Source organism: Carcharhinus amblyrhynchos, chromosome 3 (genome assembly GCF_965287045.1).
Source record: "Carcharhinus amblyrhynchos chromosome 3, sCarAmb.v2.hapA, whole genome shotgun sequence".
Taxonomy (NCBI): domain Eukaryota; kingdom Metazoa; phylum Chordata; class Chondrichthyes; order Carcharhiniformes; family Carcharhinidae; genus Carcharhinus; species Carcharhinus amblyrhynchos.
In genome coordinates, this window is record NC_137326.1 from 113,980,705 (window position 1) to 113,998,356 (window position 17,652).

Genomic DNA, 17,652 nt, shown 5'->3' on the forward strand with positions numbered 1-17,652 from the left:
CTCTACTAAGCATTACTCAATGAGTCTGCTTGCTAATTGTGTATATAAATTATTGGTTTTCACCTGACGCATGGCATTTTCATATTTTTCATCTTCCTAATTTATTTTCTCTACTTTTTTATCTTTCTGTTTATCCTCTGATATTTTGCTTTTATGAATAAATGCTACATCTTGATAAACAGTATTTTATTTGAAGATGTAAAGATTTGGACCAGCAGCAAAACTTCACGTTATTTGTCAGTTTGTGCTATTTTCAAATAAAGAGCACTTTATGACTAAAAGCCCTTAATGTGTTGTCTTTAATCCGTCTGTTTCCCTTCTGTTTGTCGTTGCGCAAAGGTTCGGAATGAGTAATTTGCACATTGCTTATTAGTGATGATGATCATAGTGGGTGTCAGAGGGATGGGCAGCTTTTAAATCAAAAGTGCCCTACTGAAACCTGGAAAAGAAGCAGTGAAGGCATGCAAGGAGCTATTTCATAACTCTGAACAAAGATATATTCCATTGCAAAAAAAAGTCACTATCACATAGATGCATCATGATAAAGGGGGTTAAGGACGATATCAAAAGATGTACAATGAACAAGAAGTAGTGGGAGGCCAGAAGATTGGGAAAAATTTTAGAAACCAGTCAAGAATGACTTAACAAAAAAGTGAAACTGAAGTGCAAGAGAAAGCTAGCAAGAAATATAAAAAGCAGATAGTAAAAGTTTCAACAAGTATAGAAAATGATCATTAATCACTTGGAGGGTGAGAATGGGAAATTAATGGGAAGCAAGAAAATGGTCGACTTCAGAACAAATGTTTTGTACCTGTCTTCACAGTAAAAGAAATAACATCTTAAGAATAGTAGGGAAGTGGATGGCAAAATGAAGAGAAGAACAAACTTAAAACAATCATGATCACTAGAGGGGAGAAAAAAAGTACGAGGAAAACTAATGGAACTAAGTCCCCAAGACCTGATGGCCTATATCTAGGATCTTGAAGGAAGTCACTTCCAAGATAGTGGATGTATCGGTTGTAATCTTCCAAAATTCCCTGGATTCTGGAAATGTACCAGCAGTTGGGAAAACCACAACTGTAACAGTATTATTCAAGCTAAGAGCAAGACAAAGAAATCTATAGGCCAGTTAATCTAACATCTGTCATTGGAAAAATGCTAGAATCTTATTAATGAAGTAGCAACAAGACATTTAGAAAATCATAGTACAATTAAGCAGAGTCAACATGGTTTTATGATTGGGAAATTGTGTTTGACAAATTTATTACAGTTCTTTAAAGAAGTAATAAGCAATGTGGATAAAGAGAATCAGTTGATGGATTTCCAAAAGGCATTCAATAGGTGTCACCAGAAAAAGGTTTACTATACAAGATAAGAATTCTGTTGTGAGGTTATTGGTAGAGAATTGGTTAATTAGGGAACAGTTGAGATAAATGGGTCATTTTCAAGTTAGCAAATTGTCCGTGGCACTCCACCAGTTACAATTAGTAATTGGCTCCAGCAGTTTCTGGTTATTAATGACTTGAAAGAAGGGACAAACTTTTGTAACCAAATTTGTTGCTGATATAAATAGGAAAGCAAAATCCTATAGAATCCATTCAGCCCATTGAGTCTGCATCAACCACAATCCCACCCAGGCCCTATTCCTGTAACCCCATGTATTTACCCCGCTAGTCTCTCTGACACTAAGGGGCAATTTAGCATAGCCAATCTACTTAACCTGCATATCTTTGGACTGTGGGAGGAAACCAGAGCACCCAAAGTAAGCCCATGCAGATACAGGGAGAATGTGCAAACTACACACAAACAGTGACCCAAGCTGGGAATCAAACCCAGGCCTCTGGCGCTGTGAGGCAGCAACATCTCCAAGTTGTGAGGAGGATTTGTGAGAGAGTCTGCAAACTGATCATTACCTGGCACAAAAGATCATAGCCCTAAATATTAACTCCATTTCGCTCTCCACGGATGTTGTCTGACCTCATAGAATCACAGAGGTTTATAGCATGGAAAAAGGCCCTTCGGCCCAACTTGTCCATGCTGTCCTTTTTAAAAACCCCTAAGCTAATCCCAATTGCCCATATTTGGCCCTCTGTACCCATCATACCCATGTAACAACATAAATGCTTTTTAAAAGAGAAAATTGTACCCACCTCTACTACTACCTCTGGCAGCTTGTTGCAGATGCTCACCACCCTCTGAAAAAATGCCCCTCTGGACACTTTTGTATCTCTCACCTAAAACCTATGCCCTCTGGTTTTAGACTCTCCTATCTTTGGGAAAAGATATTGACTATTTTCCCTGTCTATGCCCCTCATTATTTTATAGGCCTGCATGAGGTCACCCCTCAGCCTCTTATGCTGCAGAGAAAAAAGTCTCAGTCTATTGAGCTTTTCCTTATAACTCAATCCATCAAGTCCCAGTAGCATCCTAGTAAATCTTTTCTGCACTTTTTCTAGTTTAATAATGTCCCTGTTGAATATTCCTGTTGAATATTCCTGTTGAATATTCCCAGCGTTTTCTGTTCTTAGTTCAAATTTATAGCATCTGCAGTATTCTCTTTTCAGTTTTAAAAAAAGTGACGCCTTATTTATTTTCAGCCAAATAACTTGTCCAAAGTCTTGTATTTTCCATTAATTCAATAACGTTCAGGATTTTTATTGATTACCAGAATAATATCCTTTATAATTGATGTTGTATATTATGTAGATGCACATCTCATGTATTTTTCATCAGTCATACAAAATCACTTCAGATAAATATCCTGCTCTGAATCAATTATTTCAAGCCACAGAGGTTTTTTTTCCATTAACTGAAGCATAATTTATTTTCATTATTCACTTCAACAATTATACTAGTTTGTCAAGCAACCTTGACGGTGGGAATGGAAGAAATCTTGGAGTTCAGCTCATTTCAAAGTACATGTAATTCTGTAACAAAAACAAAACAATGATTACGTGAATGGAGAAGATAAACTAACCTGAAAACACAAGTAATATTTGATTAAATTTTTAACTTACAAGTAAGAAAGCTGCAGCCAGCAAAAGCACCTTTGCATTTGGATCCATGTTGATTGGAACTATATTTAAAAACAAAGTAAGTAAATACACAAGGACAGTTTTTGGTCAAATATCATAAGGCTATATCCATACATATACAGCACAAAAATAAAACCAGTCTATTTGTGCCCTGTTTGAATCTTTCCCCACCTGCCCTTATTTATCTGCGTAGACTTCTATTCCCTTTGTTATATGCGTATCTAGCTTCCCCTTAAATACATCTGGAATATTCACCTCAAAAACACTTTATGGAAGAAAGATCCATATTCTTACCAGTCAGTTTGATTTCTTAGTGGCCATCTTGTATATTGATGACTTTTTTTTAAAAAAAGATTTTCATAATGGTAAAGATCTCTGAGGTTATCCCTGAGCTTGCTCTTTTTAAGAAGAGAACATAGCCTGTTTGTCAATTCCTGTTAGGTAAGCTTGCAATTCTCCTGTCATTCTTAGGAATCTTTTATTTTACACCTATAAGGTCTCTTGTGGGTGCACAAATCGAGTAAATGGCACCAAGGGAGCATGGTGCTGTGGAACAGTGAAAGGCTGAGACTGGAACAAGGGCAGATTGCAGTTAACAACTACCCATAAATTTGACTATTTTAGTAGTTGTATGATAGTGGGATTGAAGGGGAACAAGTGTTAACACCAGCCTCTGAGGAGAAAATCACATCCTTAGTATCAAAATGAAAAATTACAGTAAGTAGAGAATTCCAGTTCTAGTGCTGGATAATACAGTTCACTGAAGTCTCATTCTCTACTTTCCCTCCATAGTCTGCAAGTTTTTTCTTTTCAAGTATATATCTAATTTTCTTTTGAATATTACTGTTACATCTGCTCCCACTGTCCCTTCAGTGCATTCCAGATAATCCTAAATGATTCAGTATAAAAATAATAAAAGGTTTCATCTCCCCTCTTGCAATATTCTTAAATCTCCATCCTCTATGGTTACCAACCTGCCTCTCTTTCCCCACTCCTCACCCCTTATTTACTCCAAAACCTTCCAAGATTTCAAATACTTATTAAATCTCTCCAAATCACTGCTCTAAGGAGGCAATCCCAACTGCTTTAATCTCTTCACAGAATTGAAATCCTCAATCCCTAGTACCATTCTTGATAATCTAGGCCATAAACATCGGTGTTCAGTTACTGCAAAATGAGTGTATTAATTTGCCCCTGACATTCTGCATGAGTAAAAGCTGGCCATGTACATTTGCAGTAAATATTCATTCTATTTGGTATTGCAACTTTTTGAATTGTAAATTAAAGGTAGGTAGATATTATTTCAGAACACTGATCAGTGTTGTGGAACAATAAAAGTCCTTCACATCAGGACGTTAATTGTGCTTTTGCTATACTGGTATCTTTTGTGTTTAACACAACTTACCAAAGGCGAAAGATTTCTTGTGCATCAGTCCAGATTTCTTTTTAACTAACTAGATAGCATGACTGGCATATACTATAACCTTCCAAAGTGTTCTTACTGGAACCAAACCTGATTGCACTTTGGCTTCAGCATCCCTGGCAAAGAGCTCTACGTATCAGAAAGATAAACCAGCAAATTAGGTACACACTATCCACTATGGTCAACTCAGTAAAAACTAGATGGGAAATTGTAAGTAGTGTGTGTGGCTACTTCTCCAATATATTCTCCTTGCAGACAAAGTTCTGCACTGGGAATGATAAAGAGGAAAGTAGACTCATGAAAATTGAAACTAGCAAGGTTGGAATAAAAACGGGAAATGAAGGATCATCAATTTGAGATATTGTGGCACAGTGGTTAGTGCCAGGGACCTGGGTTCGATTCCCGGCTTAGGTGACTGTTTGTATGTTCTCCCTATGTCTGGGTGGATTTCCTCCCACAGTCTGAAAGACATGCTAATTAGGTGCAATGACCATGCTAAATTCAGTGTACCCAAACAGGTGCCAGAGTGTGGAGACTCGGGGATTTTCACAGTAACTTCATTGCAGTGTTAAAGTAAGCCTACTTGTCACACTAAGAAATAAACTTAAACTTAACCCACTTTCTCTGTCCACAGATGTTGGCAGACCTGCTGAGCATTTCCAACATTTTCTGTTTTTATTTCAGATTTCCATCATCCCCTGTTTTTTGCTTTGTATTAAGATTTGTATTGACTTCTATCTGACAAAAGCACAATATTCCAAATTTTATCAATAAAAGAAAAATTGATGCATTTTCATTGTGTATTTATGTGTAAAACACAAGGTAAAGCATCAAGTTAGGTGGTGTTTTGAGAGTTCGATGAACAAATATTTCAACTTTTGTTAACTGCTCCTTATTAAATGTTCTTACAATCCACACCAAAGTATTCGTGATCCATGTTGTATTCTGAATTGTACCCTTGCCACCGCTTCCAGATCAGTCCTAAGTGATTCCCAATCTTGGATGTAATCTGTAATGTTATAACATGTATTGTTTATAGATGGCAACAGTATCATCAACACTACAGAGGTTGTTTTACAGATATGAAATTGCGGCACATCATCACATTGGTTTACAAATTTTTGGCAAACATTGTTTAAAACCTGTGACCAATTTTAAATCTTATAATATCTAGTTACCTCTGATCTTAGCTGCTGGCAAACCAATAAAATCTATTGCAGATGTAAATTTGTTACGTGCCAGAATTCCCCCCAAACATTAACACAAAGGATAGCAGCTCTACGTTTATTTTGTCTGTCTCAAGCTTCAACAACTTTCTGTTCCTTTTGGATTAATAATGGAAGATGAGTTAATTACATTCCTATTTTCCTTTACTTTTTAAAAAAGAGTTGAGTTCACTAAAATCGACCTTTGAGAAGTTAATAGATAAGGAATGATTGGTGTTGTTTTGTTAGAAAATCTTCAGCTTGTTACTGCTTCTCAACATCTTTGAAAATGGCCTCCCTTTATTTTCAGTCATTTTGCTGAAAATTACTATTACTATTGCCAGGTCAATCACAACATTAAAGGATAGTGTTTATTGTATATGTAAGTCTTGAACCAGCTCACAAGATTGACCAGAATCCAAGGAAAGTATTGAAAATAGGATCAGCGCAATCTAGAAGTTCATACTTTCAAGAAGGAAGCAAAGTTAGAGTGTATTGTACATTTTGTCCAAACAACTCCTAACCATTTATTGAAGCATTCAATTTCTTGCCACATTAGTGACACTTTAGATCTTTCTTATTGGAGTGGGGAACCTTGTGTGGCCCACGAGAAGGATCATTTATTTTGGTTGGAATTATGATTTCTGGCTGGACTCAGAGTCATTCTGGAACAGCCTGACTGGGAGGGTACGCTGACTGACTAAATGATTATTCTTGGTTGGCACTAAATCAAAGTCAATCAGAATACAAATCAGAATTATATTCCATTTTTTATTTGTTTATAAGATTGGAGCACTGCAAGCCAGGCCTGCATTTATTGCCTTTGAGAAGGTGTTGTGAGCCAGCCTTAAGTTACTGCATCCATGTGATGAAAGTACACCACAGTGCATAGCCTGGGAGTTCCTGGATTTAGATCCAACACCCATGAAGGAATGGCAGTAAAGTTCCAAGTCAGAATGTTGTGTGACTTGGAAGGGAACTTGCAACAGGTTCCTGTGCACCTACCACCTTTTTCCCTCTAGCCAGTAGAGATTGTGGATTTGGGAGGTGCTTTGAAGAATCCTTTGCAAATTACTGCAATGCATTTTAGGGGTGGCGCATGTAGCAGCCACAATGCACTAGCCATCAAAGACATGATTAAGGTGGTGGCCGAGATGCGAGTCGTGAGCTGCTTTCTCCTGGATGATCTCAAGGTTCTTGATTGTGATTAGATCTGCATTCATCCAGACATGTGGATGATGGTCCATCACCCTCATGATTTGTAGATGGTGGAAAGGCTTTGGGAAATCAGGAAATGAGTCACTTGCCACAGAATATTCTGCTTATGACCCATTCTAGCAGCCACAGTAGTTATATGCTGATCTATCTGAGTTTCTGATTGATTCTTTTGATCCCCAGGATGTTAATGGTGTCATGATGATGGAGGAAAAAACATAAAATGTACACAAATATTGGACTTTAAAAGGAGCTGAGTTTTACATTTTAAAATGGAGACAAATTCTGAGGATGATTGAGAATGTGCAGTTAGCATAAGAACATAAGAAATAGGAGCAGGAGTAGGCCATCCAGCCCTTCGAGCCTGCCCCACCATTCAATAAGATCATGGCTCATCTGTCGTGGCTCAGTTCCACATTCCCGCCCTCTCCCCATAACCCTTAATCCCCTCTCTTATCAAAAACCCATCAACCCGCTTCTTAAAAATATTTAGCGAGGTAGCCTCCACCACTTCAACAGGCAGAGAATTCCAGAGATTCACCACCCTTTGAGTGAAGAAGTTCCTCCTCAACTCCATTCTAAACCGCCCCCCCTTTATCTTGAGGCTGTGCCCCCTAGTCCTATTATCCTTTCTGAGCGGGAAGAGTCTCTCCACCTCTTAGCCACTAAGAGGAATGGCTACAGGGTGTTTCTCCAAGTGATAATGGCACCTGTCCTTCTATTTCTAGACAAGGTACTTCTAAAAACCAAGGGAGTGGGGTGTGTGTGGTGGGGGTCGGTGGGTGGTGCTCAAATGTACAAGTACCATGTGTGGCACAGACTGCTTCTTTGTCTAAGAAGCTGAGTGCAACTGAACACTGCAATCAACAGTAAACATGCATATTGCTGACCTGATAAGGCTTAGGACGAAGGGAAGGTCATTAATTAATACAATTAACAAAAGGTCCCTCCAACCTAAGTGACTCTTTACTCAATTTTACTTGGAATGATGTAACAGTGAGCATCAGCTAAATTATGTTGATTGTTTTATACCTTGAATTCCTGATCCGAGTAACAGCGGCAAGGACAACAGGAGCCATGAATTTTCATAATCCCATACCCATCCATGTCACAGATTTCCAGCAATGGGGTGAATATGCTCCACCTGTAGCCAGAGACACGAAGGGACACATGGTGAAGAGATTAAAATTTGGAATGCTCAAGAGACCAGAATTGGAAGAGCATAGATATCTTGGAAGATTGTTGGTTTGGGGGAGACTACAGAGGCGGTGAGGGCCAAGACCATGCAGTACTTTGAAAAAATGGATGAGAATTTTTAAATCGAGGCATTGCTTAACAGGGAACCAAAGTAGGTCAACATGCACAGGGATGATGAGTGAACAGAACTTGGTATGAGTTATAACACGAACAGTAATAGTTTGGATGATTTGGGGCTTACAGAAGGAGGCACATGAGAGGTCTTTCAGGAGTGCTAAAGATAACAGAGGCATGGATGAGGGTTTCAGTAGCATATGAGCTAAGTCAAAGACAGGGTCTAGCGTTGTTATGGAGGTGGAAATAGGCTTTCATAATGATGGATAGATATGTGTTCGGAAGCTCATCTCAAGGATCAAATATGACATCAAATTTGTGAACAGTGTTCAACCGCAGGGTGTACCAGGGAGGAAGATGGAGTGGGGCTTAACAATTCAGTTTGTGGGAGGGATTGAAATCAATGGCTTCAATCTTCCCAATATTTAATTAGATGAAATTTATTAAAGCATTTGAGCCATACTGCTATAGCCCAATTGAGTTGAAACAAATTAGATACATTGCTGCCAACAATTATCCTTGTACTGGTCTAAATAAATGGAAACAAAACATGATTGGATTTACCTTTGCCTAATTGTGCCAATTTGTTCCTTCTGGGCATTGAACACGTATATCTCCATAAGGCAGCATCCAAAACAACAGGCATCCACCCTGAAGGGTCTGGTAAAGTGCAGTACCTCCTCTGATTGCAGGTTGTAGATCTTTATACAACAGGACCGGGCTGCACCACACAAATTCAAACACAGGCAGGAAGTATCTGAAGAAGAAATAAAACTGATGCAAGTTCATAAATGGGTCAAATGTTCTTTCAAATGTTCCATTATTTTCTCAGGGTTTCAAATGGAAAGTCTCTTGTGGCTTTGCTTTATTTTAGAACTGCTTTCCTAGAGTCCAGGGTTAATACTTCAACATTTCCAGAATTCTATAATACAGCTCAGAAAGCACACAAAGCCTCAGCTTCTCTTTGTGGTTCAGAGTACATCATAGGAACTAAGACTCCCTTACAAGATTAGCCTGAAGCATGGAAGCCAAAAACATCTCTTTCTCCCCTCCACCTCCCCAGCCCCTCCCACCTCCCCACCACCCCCTACCCCCACCCTCCCCTACCCTCCCCCCACCCCCACCCCACCCCACCCTCCCCCTACCCCCACCCTCCCCTTACCCCCACCCTCCCCTACCCTCCCCCCACCCCCACCCCACCCTCCCCCTCCCCCCTCCCCCACCCCACCCTCCCCCTCCCCCACCCCACCCTCCCCCTCCCCCCCCTCCCCCCTCCCCCCTCCCACCCACCCATCACTGCCCCCAACAAAAACAGCAAGCACAAGAAGCACTTTCGAGCCCTGTAAACAATCTGTCATTCTATCCCCCAAAATTTACTTCTCCCCTGTTTAGAATGTCAGATGCACTTCATGGTACATCTGTACCTTTTTCCAAGTATATCCTGCTAGATTCATATCAATTTCTCCGGCATTCGTACCGTTTCTTTTCAACTCTATGCAATAATATTTTGCCTTTTTCATTGTTGTGTCACCTAAAACATTACCTTCTGATGCCATGTACAATTGTTCACCTTTTTGAGAGGTGATAATGTATGCTCTGCCAGGATCACAGGTAAGCCCTCAAATAGAAACAGAACAATGATAGGTTATCAGCAAATGCCTTTGAGACTAAATACTGTCTGAAGTTCTACATTATAATAACTTCTGTGGTGAAAATAATTATCAGTCAAAGGCAGTTATGAAAGTTTGTTATCTTGTTCGAGTCATTCTCAACTTACACAAGGCTGACTTTTATTGTGTTTCTTTTGTTGGCCTGATGGTGGTAAAGGGCCTTTTTCCTGAACTTCTAGTTTAAAGCAGCAGAATAACTTGTCAGGGCACTTCAAGAGGGAAATTATGAATCAACCGCAGTGATGCGGAATTAGAGTTACATAAAGGCTAGACTCGGTAAGGGCAATGGATTTCCTTCTCCAAAGGGCAATGGTGAACAAGTTGGGGTTATACAACAATCAGGCAGCATCAGGTCACTTTAATTGATATTAGCGTTTAATTTCTAGTTTGTTTAAATGGAATTCAAAATCTTATGTTGCCATGATATGATTTAAAATTGCATTCTCTGGATTATTGGTCCATAACTCTATTACAAGCCCAGTTACATAATGACCTTAGTATTTCATAATAGTGCTATTGCAAACATACAAAATAGGAGCTAAAGTTTGCCATTTGGCCCTTCATGCTGGCTCTGCCATTCAGTAAGATAATGGCTGGTCTGCTTGTGTTTTGAGTTCTACATTCCCATCTACCCCTTATAAACTTTAATTCCTTGCCTAACAAGAATCTATCTACCTCTGTCTTAAAAGTGTTCAGTAATCCTACTTCCATTGCCTTCCGAGGCAGAGAGTTCTAAAATTGCATAACCCTCTGAGGGAAAGAGATTTTCTCAGCCTCTAATTTTAAAGCGGCGCCCACTAATTCTGGTCTCATTCATAAGAGGAAACGTTCTTTCCACATCACGTTGTCACGACCATTCAGGATCTTATCTGCTTCAATTAAGTCAGCCCTCACCCTTCTAAACTCCAATGGAAACAAGCACAGTTTGCCCAACCCATCCTTGTAAGATAACCCCCTCATTCCAGGTAGCATTCTAGTAAACCCCTGAACCTGACAGAGGAGCTAATGCCCTGCATCATGGGGCTAGCTGACACTAGGGAGGGTTAGAAGGAATGGAACAGGATTTGCATGTGCTCTGTTACATGGCTGCAACTTCTCGGCCTGTTTCCTGCACTAGGGACTTCACTTCCAGTGTATATATGAATGCATTAACGCAACAGTGCTTCAGTGAGCTAATTAGAATGAATACAAACACATAACAATTACATTCTGTATCTGTATGATAACCTTTTCTGACTTACGCACAAGAACAACTCAATCCCTCTGCTCCTCCTTTTGTCTTCTTTATGAAATGCTTTCTAATCTACCTTTGTATTGTCTGTAAACTTAACGGTGTCTATGGTAGTCATGATGTGGAGATGCCGGCGTTGGACTGGGGTAGACACAGTAAGAAGTCCCGCAACACCAGGTTAAAGTCCAATAGGTTTATTTGGTAGCAAACATCACTAGCTTTTGGGGCTTTTTCCCTTCGTTAGGTGAGTGGGGAGTTCCCCTGACGAGGCGGAATGGCCCCGAAAGCTAGTGGCATTTGCTACCAAATAAACGTGTTAGACTCTAACCTGGTGTTGTGGGACCTCTTACTGTGCAAATTTAACTACCATACTTACGTTTCCCTCACCTCAGACACTAATGAAAAATGTGATTTTATAAGCAGAATTTGAAATCACTCGTACGGAAGCCAGAGTTCAGTGAGACGAGGTGACTCATAGTATGAGAATCATCTGGAGGGGAATTTGAGGAGAAATCCACAAAAATACACTTGGGTTCAATGTGGCGTGTGCCTAACCACAGCCACCCTGTGTGATTAAAGGGACGGTGTTACTGAGACCATTATATCTGATTTTCCAGCATTTCCTGCTTTTGTTTCAGATTCCAGTATCTGCACTAATTTGTTTCTACCTTAGTGTTTAATTCATGGCCTAAGATATACTCTATGACTCACATTAACCTTAAAATCTGTGTATATTTATAAAGCTAAGGGGGGGACAGTAAAAGAATAATGTATCAAAATGAAACTTTTCATGTTTGGAAAGTGTTTTTTTTCTTGTTGTTAAAGCTAATTAGCAGTCCTGTGACTCTCTTCCTCCACATTTTCTAGAAAAAATGTCAAAGTTATGATCTTTTGAGCAATGGTTCCATTTCAGAATCTTCCCGTCCAGTTGTAACACCAACTAAGATTATAACAATAGTGTCCATCTTGATGGCAAAGATGTCTATGTGTCATTTGCAGTTATTAGAGGTAAATGTTAGGGACCATTCACTTACCCTACTTCTAATTTTCAGGGAATCAGTATTGATTCTCAATTGTGTAACAACAAAGTATATAAAGTTATTTTAACCCTTTCGCCTTGTTATCTCAACCCATGTTCTGGAGCCGACTTTTCTTTGAACACTACTAAATAAAACATTGTGCTTTTTATTCTGTGCTTACTTTTGTATACGTTACATTAGAGATGGGTAACTTTAATTTGAGTGCATGACATTTTACAAAACCTGATGTGATTTTGAAAACCAAAATACAATTTGTAATCCTGTTCCCTGTCATCTATAGTTTACAATTACCTAAACACTATATACTAGTTTCCTATATGCGTGCTGCATAAAGGGACTGATATAAAAAAATTATTTACATACCTTGTTGCCCAGCCCTTGCAATGATACATAGCTGATTGAGGTCGCAGAGTGGTTGCAGTCCAGGGAATTTCTGCATTGTCCCTTGCCGCCTTATGTCCTTACAGAGTGAAGGGTTGTGAAAAGCAGTTTCTGTCCACTCTTCTTTCTGTGAATTATTGAATTGAATCCCAAAGGAACTCTCTCCATCAGCTGCTTTCTCTTCCAGGTCTTTTGATTTTTCTGAATTAATCCTAATGGGGTCTAAGTGCGACCATGCAGCACCTGAAAACATCACATTATCCACTGCTTCTTCACTTCCTTTACTCCTCTTTCCTTTCAATCCACCTAAAGCATTTTCAATGTGTTTTTCCCTTTCCAAAAGTCTGAAGGGGACAGGTTGTGTGGTAACTGTAGACATTTCTGCCTGCTTCTTCTCACTTGTTTAAAAAAAATGCTCTCACTATCGGATTACCAGAGTTACCATCACAACACACCGGATTTTCATTGTTTTTTTTAATAAAAGATTAACTCAGGCAAAAAGTAGAACCCTTTCTTGGGAGGGCAACAGCAACACTAACAAAGCCTTTAAGAAAAGCAAGGGAACACTGAATTCATTAGAATAAATTTCAGACAGAGAAAACATTCCCAGAAAACTCAGTTTAATTTCACAAGACTGGGAGGTAAAATAAGTTTACTCACTTAATTGTTAGATAATTGAGAGTCAATACCGATTCTCTGAAAACTTGGAACATATCATCTGTTTTCTGTGTTTCCCTTTATATTCATGCGGAATATCAATGATGTTTTAATACAACAAGTGCACTTGCATCTGACTTCTGGGTTTCTCAGCCAGTTAGAGGGCTTGGACATTATGGCAACCAACATCTGACTATTTCAGCTCCACTGCTTAAATGGGCCCTCTGAGGATCAAAATTGAGGTATGGTGGGGTTTTCACCCAGAAAAAAGAAGCTGTTGAACTGAAGCCACAATGCAACAAGGCTTCTTTCAGTGAAACAATTCTGGACACGCAGCTGCAGGTTATAAGAGCCTGCAGACAGTTTCTCTTCCCTGCGGGTGGGAGGAAGAAGTCTGTCTCCAAATTCAAGCAAGCATGGTTGGAATTAGCAGAGGGGGTCTGTAGGCAGGAATGTGCTGCCATGCTGCAGGATAGAATGCTGCAACAATGACCTAATCACAGCAGGAAGGACAAGTGGTTTGGCACTTTCAACTACACGCTGATGTACATGCAACTCTAACCTCCTCACCTTCCTGAGCCTTCTCCTGCACATCACTTCTCATATTAACAGAATCTGCATGTGTGTATTATAATATATTGTATATATACTCTCCTTGTCTGGCACCTCCTTATTTCCCATTTGACCAGCAAAAACTGGCACTCACCCTCATCTTAATGTATGCATTGATCCCTCACAGTGACCTCCTTCCTCTCAAATCATTCCATCATTCACACTCAATTCCTTTCTCTTCTTGTAACGGAAGAAGCAAAGAATTGGACTTGATGCTCCAGTCACTTCCACTTTGACAAACACAGAGGAAGATTGACTGTGGATAAACTGAGTCTCAGAATATTTGGCCATCAGAAATGGAGGTTTCTAGTTACTGGTAACAGAATTAAATATCATACAGCAACATGGCATACTGTTGTCCTGGTATGTTATGAACTTTCTGACGATACTTTCAAAAATGGAACACAAAAGGTCTATTAAAATAGATGCTGAAAATCACGAGGCCTTTGGCATTTGAGTTGCAAAAGCCAACCAAAAGACTACAGACTTGCTTTAGGGGAGACCAGAGGCTATAAGTCAGAGACTGGGATAATTATAAAACTTCAGGATTGCATTACCTTCACTTGTATCTAATCTTTATGTGCGTGAGACGAGTATGTGAGGCAGCATGTTTACATTTGGGAGAAGTATGTGAGAATAAATAACCTTCTTTAGTTTAAAACTCACAAAAACTTGCTGCTGAAATTATTTAGTTGACATAAGAAAATACACACCAGATTCATTTAAAACATACTGATCATGGGCAACAGAACATTGTGTCCATCACCTGGTGCGCACTTCTGATATCAGCAAGAAATGAAAAATGATAATGTGCATAATAATGACTTAGAACTCTCTAACCTTGTCAGTTCTAAACACTGTTTTTCATCTACAGGACGCTTCAAGCTGTATTCAGTTGGCAATAATGCTGAGGTCCAGTAACCGTTGACACAGAATTCTGGAGCAACAGTAAATGTGTGCGAGGTTCTGTTAGCATTTGTATGGTGGCACAATGGTTAGCGCTGCTGGCTAGGGTGCCACAGCGCCAGGGACCTGGCTTCGATTCTGGCCTTGGGTGACTGTGTGGCGTTTTCATGTTTTTCCCATGTCTGCGTGGGTTTCCTCTGGGTGCTCCGGTTTCCTTCCAGAGTCCAGGTTAATTGAATTGACTACAATAAATTGCCCCTTAGTGTCCCAAGATGTGTAACTTAGGAGAATTGGTAGGGTAGATATTTGGGATTAAAGTGCCTGGGTAGAATGCTTTTTCGGAGAGTCAGTTCCAACTTGATGGGCTGAATGGACTCCCTCTGCACTGTGGGGACTCTATGATTTTCAGCTCCATGATTAGTGAGATATTGAAGGAGTCTGCCTCTAGTCTGAGTGCCATGATGTCTCAGATCTTCATGCTGATGTGTGCTTCCGTGGAAAGAGTGGCCACCTGCACGGATCATCAGTCACAGGAGTCAACTGACTGCACACTCAGAATGTCACGGTAGGTGGGATTGAGGATAGCCTCACCTTGGCTCTTTAGTGCCTCAGCATAAGTGCAGCAAAGTGATCTGTGCAGTGCAGGTAGTCATGATGTGGGAATGCCGGCGTTGGACCGGCATAAACACAGTAAAAAGTCTGACAACACCAGCTTTTAGTCCAACCGATTTATTTGATAATACTCACAAGCTTTCGAGGGGACTGCCTCTTTGTCAGGTGAATGGAGAGTTCTGGCCTCAGACAGAGCATATAAAGCACAGACAGTTTAGAGATTACTGATTAAAATGCGAATCCTTACACCTAACCTGCTGTTCAAGACCTGAAGTGGCTGATAATGTGAGTGGAAGGAGCACTGATCACAGGTTACAGAGATGTGTATTGTCTCCAGACAGTACAGTAAGTGAGGTTTTGCAAACCCAGGCAAGTCATGTGGGTTACAGATAGTGCGACATGAACCCAAGATCCCCGTTGAGACCGTACTGTCTGGAGACAATACACATCTCTGTAACCTGTGATCAGTGCTCCTTCCACTCACATTGTCAGCCACTTCAGGTCTTGAACAGCAGGTTAGGTGTAAGGATTCGCATTTTAATCAGTAATCTCTACTGTCTGCGCTTTATATGCTCTGTCTGAGGCCAGAACTCTCCATTCACCTGACGAAGAGGCAGTCCCCTCGAAAGCTTGTGAGTATTATCAAATAAATAGGTTGGACTAAAACCTGGTGTTGTCAGACTTTTTACAGTGCAGGTAGGCCATGAAAGGGAAGATGGGGAAGGGGGACATAGAAATGGAACCACTGAAAACACTTCCACTTCTGATCTCTTGCCAGGCCCTCCATCTTAGTAAAATCCCAATATTGAATCATTGAAGTAACCAAAATATTCCCTCCTGGCTGGGTCACTGTCTGTGCGGAGCCTGCATGTTCCCCCAGTGTCTGCGTGTGTTTCCTCCAGGTGCTCCAGTTTCCTCCCACAGTCTGAAAGATGTGCTGGTTTGGTGCATTGATCATGCTAAATTCTCCCTCAGAATACCTGAACAGGTGCCGGAATGTGGCGACTAGGGGATTTTCACAGTAACTTCATTGCAGTGTTAATGTAAGCCTACTTGTGACAATAAATAAACTTTAAACTCCTATCCTGATGGACAAGTCTGCCCTTGAACAGGCGCAAGTAGGGCCCTGCTGAGCTACAAAACCTAGAGGGTGTTGACTAAAAGCATCTCAGCAGTCAGCACAGGACTGCAAGTAGCCTGTATAGATTTGCTGAAGCTACAGAGATTGCACCATGTCTAAGAGTAGCAGTGGTATGGTGGAGGGGGGGATCTTTCGGGTTAGCAGTGGTATGGTGGTATTATTGCTAGGCGAGTAATCCAGAGACCCAGGTTTAAGCTCTGGGGACTTGGATTTGAATCCCAACGCAGGTGGTGAAATTTGAATTCAATAAAAATCTGGAATTAAAAGTCTAACTAAGATTGTGAAACCATTGTCAGTTGTCATAAAAACCCACCTGGTTCACTAATATCCCCTTAGGGAAGAAAACCTGCTATCTTTACCTGGCCTGGCCTACATGTGACTCCAGACCCATAACAATGTGCTTGATACTTAAATGCCCTCAGGAATGGGCAATAAATGCTAGCCCATCCAGTAACACTCACATCCCATGAACGAATGAAAAAGGACTGCTTCGATATCTGAGGAGTTGAAAACAGTGCTGAACATTGTGCAATCATCAGCAAACATCCCCATTTCTGATTTTATGATGGAAGGAAGGTCATTGATGAAGAAGTTGAAGATGCTTGGGTCTTGGACACTACCCTGATGAACTCCTGCAGTGATGCCCTGAAGCGGAGACAACCATCTTCCCATGTACCAGGTATGCCTCCAACCAGCAGAGAGTTTTCCTCCTGATTCCCATTGATTCCAAATTTGTCAGGGCTTTTTAATGCCACATTTGATCAAATGTTGCCTTGATATCAAGGGTAGTCATTCTCACCTCACCTCTGGCATTCAGCTGTTTTGTCCACATTTGAAACAAGGCTGTGATGGTGTCAGGAGCTGAGTGATTCTGGCCGAAAGCAAACTGAGCGTCCGTGAGTGGGTTATTGCTGAATAGGTACTGCTTGAAGGCACTGTTGATGACCCATTCCATCACTTTACTGATGATCAACAGGAGACTAATGGGGCAGTAACTGGTCAGATTGGATTTGTCTTGTTTTTTATGTGCAGGACATCACTAGACAATTTTTCACATTGCAAGGTAGATGTCAGTGTTGTAGCTGTACTGAAACAGCTTGGCTAGGAGTACAGCAAGTTTTGGAGCACAAGTTTTCAGTACTATTACTGGAAGACTGTCAAGGCCCACAGATTTTGCAATATCCAGCGCCTTCAGCCATTTATTGATATCACA

At 40.5% G+C, this 17,652-nt stretch overlaps 1 protein-coding gene across 2 annotated transcripts; it reads right to left on the bottom strand.

Moving 5' to 3' along the window:
• Window positions 1–2,566: 2,566 nt before the first annotated feature.
• Window positions 2,567–13,030, bottom strand: LOC145341496 (phospholipid scramblase 2). 2 transcript variants are annotated; one of them, XM_080186470.1, is made up of 7 exons: window positions 12,494–13,030; window positions 9,733–9,807; window positions 8,754–8,946; window positions 7,911–8,022; window positions 5,377–5,467; window positions 3,018–3,076; window positions 2,567–2,927 (listed from the first exon to the last, which is right to left on the bottom strand). In XM_080186470.1, exons 1-7 carry the CDS (start codon window positions 12,888–12,890, stop codon window positions 2,901–2,903), a joined length of 954 nt encoding a protein of 317 aa, XP_080042596.1. In that variant the 5' UTR covers window positions 12,891–13,030; the 3' UTR covers window positions 2,567–2,900. The 2 variants fall into 2 exon arrangements, with proteins under 2 accessions (XP_080042596.1, XP_080042595.1); XM_080186469.1 differs by having other exon boundaries at window positions 2,569–2,927; window positions 5,368–5,467; window positions 12,494–13,027.
• Window positions 13,031–17,652: the final 4,622 nt, after the last annotated feature.

Bases quoted from the DNA above. Each gene is read 5' to 3' on its own strand.
- LOC145341496 (XM_080186469.1), bottom strand. From the start codon at position 12,890: ATGTCTACAGTTACCACACAACCTGTCCCCTTCAGACTTTTGGAAAGG. The intron at 9,808-12,493 runs GTATGTAAATAA...TTTCTATTTGAG, and splicing joins TGCAAGGGCTGGGCAACAAG to GGCTTACCTGTGATCCTGGC. The intron at 5,468-7,910 runs GTATAAAACAAT...ATAACATTACAG, and splicing joins ACTCGGATCAGGAATTCAAG to ATTACATCCAAGATTGGGAA.